Source organism: Hydra vulgaris, chromosome 12, assembly GCF_038396675.1.
Source record: "Hydra vulgaris chromosome 12, alternate assembly HydraT2T_AEP".
In the NCBI taxonomy this organism is placed as follows: Eukaryota; Metazoa; Cnidaria; class Hydrozoa; order Anthoathecata; family Hydridae; genus Hydra; species Hydra vulgaris.
The window spans coordinates 66,305,892-66,317,500 of NC_088931.1; the positions used below are offsets into that span (position 1 = coordinate 66,305,892).

The 11,609-nt window shown below is 31.6% G+C and overlaps 2 protein-coding genes across 2 annotated transcripts in view; one reads left to right on the forward strand and one right to left on the reverse strand.

Moving 5' to 3' along the window:
- Positions 1-3,853: 3,853 nt before the first annotated feature.
- LOC100207414 (villin-1) overlaps positions 3,854-11,609 on the forward strand; it is a 35,057-nt gene continuing 27,301 nt past the window's right edge. The window contains exons 1-3 of the mRNA XM_065814187.1: positions 3,854-4,024; positions 4,503-4,577; positions 4,666-4,731. Coding sequence (XP_065670259.1) covers positions 3,944-4,024; positions 4,503-4,577; positions 4,666-4,731 — 222 coding nt within the window. The 5' untranslated portion in view covers positions 3,854-3,943. The remainder of the gene's footprint in view (positions 4,025-4,502; positions 4,578-4,665; positions 4,732-11,609) is intronic.
- Positions 4,774-11,609, reverse strand: part of LOC124819364 (telomerase reverse transcriptase) — an 18,508-nt gene continuing 11,672 nt past the window's right edge. Inside the window, exon 9 of the mRNA XM_065814186.1 lies at positions 4,774-5,295. Within this exon, the coding sequence (XP_065670258.1) occupies positions 4,853-5,295 (443 nt within the window). The 3' untranslated portion in view covers positions 4,774-4,852. The remainder of the gene's footprint in view (positions 5,296-11,609) is intronic.

Sequence of the window (11,609 nt, forward strand, 5' to 3'; positions counted from 1 at the left end):
AAGTGGCCGAAGATGCTGGAATTGCCAGGTAACGCCGTGCTTGTAGACATTCCATTCCTTGGCAATGTCGGACTTGTCCGAAATTGCTGTTTGTTGAAAATGAAATTCAATCACGTCTTGAGCCAACGAATCTGTTTCCTCCTCCAAGTTTGCAGTGGCCGTTGGTTGATTCATAATTTTGTTGAGCCATTCATGATGATTGGGGTGGTTTTCAACCAAGTACTTGTAGGTTTTATCATAGGTTCCAAATTTTTTGAATGTCACACCCTTGTAGTAAGGATTAAGGAGATGACCAACACCAAGAAACATGGTATGAGCGCCAGCATTGGGAAATCTTTTATCAAGCTTGGCTGAAAAAGTTCTTAAAAAAGATTTGCTTGTGTCTGACAAATCATCCTTGACCAATTTAACCCTGTTGATGTGGTGCTGCAAATTGGAGAGACCACCAACAACGATGTGTAGAGTCGGCTTTTTATCTGCACTAAGTCTCTCAGATGTCTTTGCCAACAGTTCGAGAGTAGGCAACAGTTCCTCAAAGATTTTAAACTCCAATTCAGAGGGCACAGGAGATGCAACATCTGCTGGATCAATGCCTTGCCTTGCTTTATTTTCCAAAAGAGGTTCTTTCATGTCAAAGACACTCTGCACACACACGCATGTAGAATTCCAGCAAGTGTTGTTGGCAGTGATGAACTTTTTGTAGACCAACTCTGAAACATTTTCCTTTGAATCAGTTTCCATGGCAAGACGAATGTCCCTGTTCATAGCTGCGATTTCGGCCTTGATTCTTTCATTCGCCAAATGACTCTTGTGCGTCTTTTCTGCTAGCCTTTGAGGCTAGCAGAAAAGAGCTACAAAGCTACAATAGCTAGGAATTGCACCTTTGACATTGGCAGCATTATCATGAGTTACGACAACTGAAACAGTTCCTGATGCAGGTAGATAGTAATCAACCCAAAAAAGTAACAAAAAATTACAGCAAACTGAAATGTCTAGTATTGTCACAGTAGGTAATTTATGTCTAATACAAACACTAAAATAACTAACTTTTCTTTGCACTGATTATAAACGTGCATAATGGCGAGATTAGGCATATCACTTTAACTATTGAACACAATTAACTTAACTCATGTAAAAAAGTACATTTTGTAATTTAACTTACGTCGATCTTTTTATCAATGTTGTCTGCTGTGTGCCTCTCACTAAACGGACTGACAGAAACGACAAACTTGTTAAGGGTCCACTCCTTGTTAATGTAATGAACAGACAATGATTGGTATGGATCAAAGTTCCTTGAAGTCCAAATGTCCGTGCTCAGAGCTTTTTCCGGACTTTCCAGTAGATCAGTTTCCAAAACTTTATCCACAGCCGTCTTGACATTGTCATGCAACAAAGGCAGTTTGTACCTAGAATAAGTTGAGGCAGCCTTGATTTTCATCTTTGGATCTAAGTAGTGCATAAACTCCTTGAAAGGTCTTGCCTCAACAAAGCTGAATGGAAGATTCATTCTTCCCAGAAGTTTCATAATTTCCAAGTCACCTCTAAGTTGTTTTGGATCTCTGGATTTGTACTTCAGACACGGACTCAGTCTTGACAGGCTTGACTTGCGCTCAATAAGAGATTCTGGCATGGAAAGTCATCTTTTCTTAATGGAGCGGTTGAGAACTTGAGGAGATTTTTTGCCTGGAAAAAATCTTAAAATAGTTTAGTATAGTTAAGTCTCGTTATGCTGAGGTAAAAAAAAAAATTATGCGGGACTGATTGCTAATTTTTTAATTTGGGGCATAAATTGAGTATTAACTTATTAAAATAAGTCATAAAAAGAGGTTTTTTCTTTAGGGATTAAAAAGACAATACACAAAAATGTTTATTTCAATAAAGAGTGCCCATTCTCCAGAGAGTACTGGTATAGCCTTGCCATTTCCCGAAAAATGAAACTGTTACGCGGGTCTTAAAAAGTTAAGAAAATTCAACTAACGACAGTTCAACTTTACTATACTAATTTAGTAATTCACTAATTTAACAAAATTATTTATTTTTTAATTAAAATATGCATAACATTCAAAATTGGTATGTCTTATATTATTTGATATCTCTGTTTTTCTTGTATTATCAAAAAATAGAAAGACACTGTAATGCTTTTAGCATTAAATTTCACTAATATATAAAAAGAGTTAAAATATATAAGTTTAAACTTTTTGATTATTGAAAAACTTTTGTAATTGCTATTGCTTTTGTTGTGAATGATTTTCATTTTTTTAACAGCAAATTTATTCTGCCAGCCATACATCGCCAAGTCTGGCCCTTAATGTTACTGCCAAGTTGTCTTGGTAGCCAAATGTAACCAAATCTGCCCACCTGTCCATTAATAATCAAGGATTTAACTTGTTAATCCTTAATCCACGCGTTCGAAATGTATCGTTTGTCTCGAATCGTCGTGGCATGTCTTGTTTTGTCACGTATCTCGAATCGTTATGACATTGAGACAGATAGATAATAATATCTATGTCTCTATGATATATATATTAACTAAATGTCTAACTTCAAAAAAATTCCGTAAGAAAAAGTGAAGCAAGTTTTTAAACCCGCTTTATTTAAACTGGACAATTAATAAGTCTTTGTTTAGCTTTGTTTTTATGACTGCATCATTTCTGGCTGGCAAAGCAAACTTGGTTGGCAAAAAATTTTCTTCACTGCGAAAGCGCGAGTTAGATTTCTAGTTAATATAATTGATCTGTCTCGTAACGTTTCGTAATTATCCGGGACACAGTTTTTAAATTCCGAGAAAAAATTTATGTCCCTATTTATAATTTTATTCCGGGATAATCGTTGCCTTTGTCAGGTTATTTTTTTCCGGGAAATTTCTCGTCTCATTACGCTTTTCCCGGTTCATTTCGAGAAAACGATTCCGAAACGCAGATACACATTAATGTATGTATATACATACATTATATGTAATAAATATAATAACTTAATTTTACATAAAAATGGCGTAAAGCAAAAATAAATTCATAAATAAGCTTTTAATAAATTGTCTGTTAAGTAATTATCATTAATGGATGGCTGGATGGAATCTTATCGAGCATTTTTATGCTTTCGTATTCGTATGCTTTGTAGATCATGTTGAAAAAAAAGCCCTTATTTTTTTTAATTCTATTTTTTTTTAGTTTTTTGTGTGTAAATCTTAAGTTGCTTTTTAAATTAAATATCGAAGTTAAAAGAAAAAAGAAGTTTGAAAGTCTTTGTACCTATACGTTATTGAGTAGGATAAAAACTATTGAATGGAACTGCGAAATATGATAAATATCCAAATATCCGTGTATAAAGTAAACGAACCTTTACAATACAAAGTTAATAATGATTTTCAATACAAAATTAAAACATGATTTAAGTCAAATTGTTAGTGGTTAGGTTTATATAAAAGTACATCTTTAAAAAATCATAAAACTTATTTCAATCCTGCTATAATAATATTATAATCAAGTTAATAAAAAGTTAATATTATAATCAAGTTAATAAGCAAAAAGAGTCTTGTTACAGAAAACGATAGCTTTGTGTAAGAATTAAAAAAACAACACGAAAATTCAATTTAATTACTTGAAGATAATTATGTGTGAATATTTATTGCTTATTATTAGAAAATAACGCAACAAAAACTGTTTATTGGTTACACTAGAAGCTAAAAAGCATTTTTTTTTAAAAAAAGAAACGAGGAAATAGGAAAGGTTTTAAAATTTAAAATCCTTCTCTGCCATTCATATGCGAAAATATTTTTTTATTATTCAACTACGAGAATCGACGCTAAATTATGTAAAAATAGATGGACTTTTGAATGATCCATTAAATAATATATAATATTCTTATGAATCTTAAAAAAATTCCATCTTGTAATAAAGAACCCAGTGGCACCGTCAAAACAGTAACAATATAAAAGGATAATAGAATGTTAATATCAGGAAAATACGCTGAAGAATGTTTTAATAATATCGGAAACAAGAATGGAGTGAAAACATGGAGAATACAGGTGAACATGTTTTAAAAATTTCGAAAGTTCGTTTAAGATTTTAAAATATTCCTCTTTAAAAAAGACTTTATTCTGATTTTGCGCTATTGTGTTGATAAAAACACAAAAAACAAATTGAAAAAATCAACAAAATAAAAATATTTTCAGAGAAATTAAAGAAAGATTAAAATGTATTTTACTAAAAATTTTTTATTTATTTCTAAGATTTTCTAAGATTTTAACAACAAAAAGTTATATATATATATATATATATATATATAAAACAAAAAAGTAACCGAAACACATCTAAAAATCGTAAGAAATTTGACTTAAAACAAATGTTAAAACAACCAATTAACAGTTTTAAGTATACATCAATTTTCAATAAGACGATATTAGTAACATAAATAAAAAGTAACTTCAAAACAAAAAAATAAGACTTTATTCAAATGTATTATTTCAAAATTAAAATCTTAAATCCCTTTTTTTTTTTTTTCAGAATGAAAGACTCATAATTCAATTAAAACGAAATTTCGGGACATTTCACGATGCCGAAATTTACATATTATTACAGGTAAATGTATATAATTATAAATTAAAAGGTAAAAAATGATTGGAAATTTAAATTACTTTTATATGATCACATCCTATTTGTATTAAAGACATCTAAAGAAGATAGCATCGTAAAGCGATCACTGTATCTTTGGATTGGTTCGCAATCAACCAATGTAAGTTTTTAGATTATGAGTCAAGTATTCAAAAACACATAGTAAATAAAAATGATTAACAATTCATGAACAAACGATTTTAGATATACAAAAGCATTAATATTTATTTATAAGTCATTAGTCAATGCTGTTTTTGATGTTTTTCATAAGAGGTTTTAAAAAGCGCAAAAAATTTGGATCGTTTGCGGAGCTTTTTTAAGTCAATAGTTTGCGAAACACATTTTAAACGTTTTATCTGCGTTACAAGAGATTTGATTAGATTTTTGAACATGGTTTGTTTTGGTCGTAGAGTGTCTAAAAACGCTTGATAACACAAAAATTGCACTAACTCTTGTTTTATTTGACATTCAGAAAATCTTGAGGTATTTAAAAAACATGCATTTGTTGTTATGCGTTGCGCATAATATTCTTGTTCCTTCGTGTTTTCTCTTGATAGAATATTAAAATGTTTTTTTTCTGCAATGTGCCTTTTTCTATAATTATTTTTTAAAGAACTCACGAACTGTACGGGAATTTTACATAAAACTAAATCCGCGTAAAAATTTTGATGATGGAACCAATTATCTAAAGTAAAAAAAAATAAAAATAAAAAATTTAAAATTAAGAAAGTGGCAAACTAAAATAACTTGACAATTTAAATAGAGCGTTTCAAAAAACTTAAAAACACATTAAAAATGAAACTCATAAAAATAAAGACATTTGTTTAAAATATGTCTTCAACTTTATCTTAAAAGCTTTAAACTTTGAATAGATTATTTCTAAAAAATTTTGAATAGATTATTTCTAAAAAATTTTGAATAGATTATTTCTAAAAAATAAAATATAGCATCTTTATCATGTCTAAAAGTTAGAAGTGTGAAGACAATTAGACCATAACTATTTGTACAAAGAGGCCATTCAAATAATGTGTCTCAGGGAAAGGGAGGGGTATTGGGAAGTCTTATCAAATGAGGTGATTTTAAAAGGCCTCATGTTATTTTATTAATTTTACCGATAAATTTTAGTAATATTGTCCATTTAAGGTAATTTAAAAGCATTTAGAAACGAACCAAAACGAAAGTCTCAAAATGAAATCTGGTCTGAGATTGAAATAAAGTGCAAAACATTGAGTTAAACGTAAAAGTTAAAAAAAATTGAAAGAGCTTAAACAAATCTCAAATCTCAAAAAGGTTGGTATTTTATTCTACTGCATAAAACTGTCGAACATTTTTACACCAAAAAAGCTTGTGGCTAGATCTAAAACTACTTTTGATGATGTGACCTCAATAGTTAAAAAAATTGAATAGAGTGAAAAAGAAAAGAAAATACAAGTTTATCAAAAGTTTTAACAAAACAACCCCAAAAGCAAGATCAGTTAAAGAAAATAATTTTTATTTTACAAAAAAATATTGCATATCTGACTTACAGTACTGTGCATATGTTTTAGGCCACTTGTATGATTAGACGTATTTACAATTTTTTTCCAATGTAATTTTTTTAAAGCGTACTTAAGTTGAATAATATATAAGAAAGGTTGAAAGAATATATCATTTCGAATAATAAATAAATAAACAATAATTAATAAGGGAACATGAGGGATTTGTTTGTTTATCTATTAAAACGATAAGTGTCATAATAACTACAGACCAAGCGTTTATCTAAATAAGAAATCAAAATAATCTGGTTAAAACTGATTCGGGTTCATACTCCTTCATTTAAGTTTTTGACAGTATAAAATGCAGTCATAGAATGAATTTAGTACAAAAATTATCAATTTTTGTACATTTTAAAAAAATTGTTATTTTTTTATGAGTTGGCAAAGGACATTAACACAGCAACTAGGAAAAATGTGAGCTGTTCTTGTATTTGACAACACCTACTCAATTTGGGTGTGGTACAATTCAAAAACTATTATTAAAGCTTGGCAATAAAGAAAAGCGACTTATATGCAAAACAACACAAAGATTGGACCCAGGAGATGTTTAATTGGATCTGTACACCAATGAATCCAATTTCGAAATTTTTGGAACAAAACAGCGCCAATATGTTTGAGGAAGAATTGGAGAAGCCTGTCAGCCAGAGTGTTTAAACCCTACTATTAAACATGGAGGAGGCTCTTTACAAATTTGGTGCTGTTTATCTTCACCTGGAGTAGACGATTTGATCAAAATAGAGGGGTGATGCACCGGGGAACGCTTTGTAGAGATTCTAAGGTACCATGCTGTACCATGCGGAATGAGACTACTAGGTCATAATTTTATTCTACAGCAGGTCAATGACCCAAAACATTGTTCCCAATTGGCAAAAAATTATTTAAATGAAATGGCATAGGAGGGAGTTCTAGAATTGATGACCTGCCCCCCCCCCCCAGTGTTCAGATTTGAATATAATCGACCATATTTGGGATTACCTGGACAGAGAGAAGGTTGAACATGCTCCCCGAAATGCTGAAGAATGTTTTGAAGTACTTCAAAGAGAATGACACAACATACCCCAGAATTTTATAACTAATTTGTATGAATCTATTCCCTGGCGAATACCGGCTGTGATTAAGGCAGAAGGAGGACATAGTAGATATTAAGATTTTTTATGAAGTTTGACATTAAAAAGTTTGTTAGTTATCATTAAAATACATGTTATTTTAATAAGTTTATATTATAGAACTACAAACTTTAATGTTAGAGAAGAATTCTCCAGGTTATTTTGAAAAAATGTAAGTGGTCTAAAATATATTCACAGTACTGTATGTAACTTGTTGCCACAAGAGGACTTACAAACAATAGGGCAAATACAGAAACTTTTGATAGAAAAAACCCTGAGATTTTGTACCTCATCAAGAAGCTCTTAATGTCAAACAGCAACCAGATTTAAATGATCTAGAGAAATTAAAGACTTAGATATCAGAAAAAAATTATGAGGAACTAAAAATGCACAACCAATAGGTCAAAAACTAACCTGTGGAAAGTTTAATTTAAAAAATTGTAGATATTGCCATGAAAGGGTCTGCTTCTAATGATAGAGGAAGAACTAAATCGTCAATGAGTAAAAGCATTGAATAATTAGTTTGAAGAGTTGAAAATTAGTTGCAATCTTTCCAGATCAGGAGTTTACTTAAGATTACTTCCAAGCAGATCATTGAGCACAGAAAGAAAAACACAAACAAGTAAATTTAAAAACGAATTTTTAAAACCCAAAGCTTTTATATGTTATTAAAAAACAAATATTGCAATTAATTTTTTCTGATATTACTGTTATATTTTATTAACATTTGGCTGTATGCGTGTGTAAAAAAACAAAAAAGTTCAGGAAGATGCGGGTCTCGAACCACAGACATTCCATTTACAAATTCAACGCCTTATCCAAATATGCTAAACGCACGTATAAGTATGAAAACAATCAATATACTTATTTTAAAAAATATTATTCTTTTTTTCATATAAAAAATAAATTTAATTATAATTAACTGAATTAATTGACTTATTACAAAACTAATTATTGAATATTGTATTGTCATCAAGCAAGAGTATGTATGCAAAATTTGAAGAAAATCAATCATCATGAAGTGACTCAAAAATTGATTGCAAGATTTGATACTCACAGACAAACAAACAAACAAACAAACAAACAGACAAACAAACAAACAGACAAACAAACAAACAGACACACAAACAAACAAACAAACAGACAAACAAACAAACAGACAAACAGAGAAAACAAACAGACAAACAAACAAACAAACAAACAAAAGAATTTAAAAAACCACACACAAGTTTGGATTGAAATTGAGAAACTAGACAATGAAATCTAATTTGATACTCCAAACTATGAGCTGTTTTATATTGTTTTATTGATTTGATAATGGCAAAGTAGAGCCTACAATTGGACTAAAGCTCTATTTACTAAGAAATTTTGAATGCTTAGACAAATTTAAATTCAACTCAAGCATTCAAAAGAAATTTGCATTCAAGGCCATATTTTACTTGGAACAAAGATATTAGCAGAGAAAAAAAAGTTTTGTTGTTTTTCATCTTGAATTAAGATGGCTTTCAAAATGCAAGTATGACCCCAGCTGAGACAAGGCGTAATCGAGCTATTCTTCTCTCAACCCTGTTAAATGCACTTATGTTAGGAGCATTGGTGGTCACAAACAACGTATGAGGAGCATTGGTGGTACAAACAATGCATCAAAGTCATGCTATTCGAAATAAGTCTTTCCACACCACTTTGTTTTTTCACCTTTTGGATTTTCATTCTTTGGATTTAGAAACTCTACCTTCAGTAGATAAACTTTTTTTAATGCAAAAAGATGGTTGGTTCTTCTCATGTCTTCAAAGTGACTACATTCTGTTGATAAATCTTATATTGCTCTACCAATAGCTACAGTATCGGACAACACGAGTGCAACCAAATAATGCTAATTTAGTTTCTTTATATAAAAGTGCTGCATTTTTTCAATTTAGAGAAATAACTATGTAACTGTTTAGAGACAAAGTTCTTCAAGTTTTATTCATCACAAAGTTCATTATTTGTACACGAAAATTAATAAATTAATCAAAAGTATTAAAAAAAGTTGATTTCCTTCTGGACAAAACAAGTGCAACTCGACAAAATGTTGACCAAGCTGTATTTCGCTATCAATATTTTGTGGCGAATCCTTTGTTGTCGATCACAGCCTTGAATCTTCAAGGCATAGATTCGATCAGGTGATCAATGAAACTTTGTGGAATCGCTGTCCAGGCCTTTTGTATTTGTTCAAACAGTTGATCCTTATTACGGACACCTTCAGGATTAAATCTGCTGTTGACGATCTCCCACAGGTTCTCGATAGGGTTGAGATCCGGAGATTGAGGCGGCCAATCCATCACCGATAGGTGGTTGTCTTGAAACCACTGCTTGACTACTTTTGCAGTGTGTTTCGGATCGTTGTCTTGCTGAAAAACCCATTTTATTGGCATATTCCATTCAGCAAGAGGTAACATAACATCTTTCAGGATATTTTTATACATGAAACGGTCCATTATTCAATCGTTTCGATGTATTGGACCTAGACCATTAGCAGAAAAACACCCCCAAACCATTACATTGCCTCCACCATGCTTCACGGTCTTATGGCAGTAACATAAATCGAGGCTTTATGAGATCAATATGAGATATGAGATGTAGCAAACAGGAGTCTTTTCTTCTGGTTTTTGAGTGAAATCAGCGGTTTCTTTGCAGGGTGTCGAGAAAACAATCCGGCTTCAACAGCACATCGTCTGATTGTTCGGTCCGATACAGGCAGATCTAATTGCTTTTGTATCTCGACTGATGATATGCAGGGATCCTTCTTGACGGATCTGACAATCATAGAATCCTCTCTGGAAGTGGTGGAACGCGGTCTTCCACCTTTGTTATCTGCTGTTAACTTCCCCGTAGAACGATATTTGGAACAGTCTTGATACGGTCCATTTTTTCACGCGATATTTATCACAAATATTTTTTTGTGACATTCCACTTACGTAATCGCCAATAATTTTCTTTCTTAGTTCCAATCCAAGACTGTCGGGAGCCATTTTTGCACTTGAAGTCATAAAAATAATAAAAATAAATAATCACGCTTCTCAAGGCGTACCGTGTTACATTTACCTTGTGATGATACAATAATGCTCTGTGGAACACAACATCTTGGTTGGGTGTGGACTGTATTGATGTAATGAAATACTTGTTGTATTTCACTTCTTGTATTGATGTTCTTCGATAAAACACTTTGATAAAACTCACTTCGATAAACTGTCTTGATAATACTGACTGATTGACTTCCATATACTGACTGAATTACATGTCGATTTACATGTCTCTTATATAGTAAAATGAACCTGTGTGAACCTGTTCTGGAAGATTCTAGATGCTTCTTTTCGATGCTTCTGGAAGCTTCTGGATGCGTCTGGATGCTTCTGAATGTTTCTGGTTATTTTCTGGATACTACTGGATGCTTCCAGATGCTTCTTCTGGAAACTTCTGGAAGCTTCTGCATGCTTCTGGAAACTTCTGGATACTTCCTTTAACTATTAAAAAACTTCCGTGACGTTGACACGGACCAGACTTAAGAAAATAAAACAAACCAAAAAAGTTGCACTTGTTTTGTCCGCTGCAAAATGGCACTTGTCAACAAAATTCTGCCTGTGTGCTGTCACCTGTCAGCTGATTGCTCATGTCATGGCATGCTTTAACTCCAGACTCCTAAACTGTTTGCTGTGGTAGTATAGTTCGTTTCGTTTTTAAGACATGTAAAATTAGGAACACTTTTTAGCATTGTTCGATGTTGGTTGCAAATGTTTTGTCCAATACTGTATGTATGTTTGGCCATGGCATGTGAATACTTGTTTCTTTCATGCAATTGTTTTTAATTTCTATGGCTGCTATTACAGAAGAAATAAGATTGTGTTGAGGAGCAATTTCAAAATCATGATAAGCTTATGTCACCTTTTAATTCATGGTACTTTTTTGTTTGTAGTTGTTAATCCAACCACCTTAGTTTTATCATTCTTGGAGTAAAATGTGACTATTTTATGATCTAAGCCTGCAGCAAGCTCTTTAAGGACACTGATTGATGATTTGGCAAACTTTGTGTTTGTGTGGTATTTATGCTCTGAATTTTGGGCACTTATTAATATAAGATGTGCAGTTTTAACATGTGTTTTTCCTTCTGTGCTCAATGATCTGCATGGAAGTAATCTTAAATAAACTCCTGATCTGGAAAGACTGCAACCATGTTTCAACTCTTTAAACCTATTATTCAATATTTTTATAAATTAATCAAATTACTTTGAAGTACATTATCTTATGCACTGATTCTGACAGGAATTCATGACTTTAACATTTTTCATTACAATTGCATTGTTTTCAAATGTTTTGGAAAA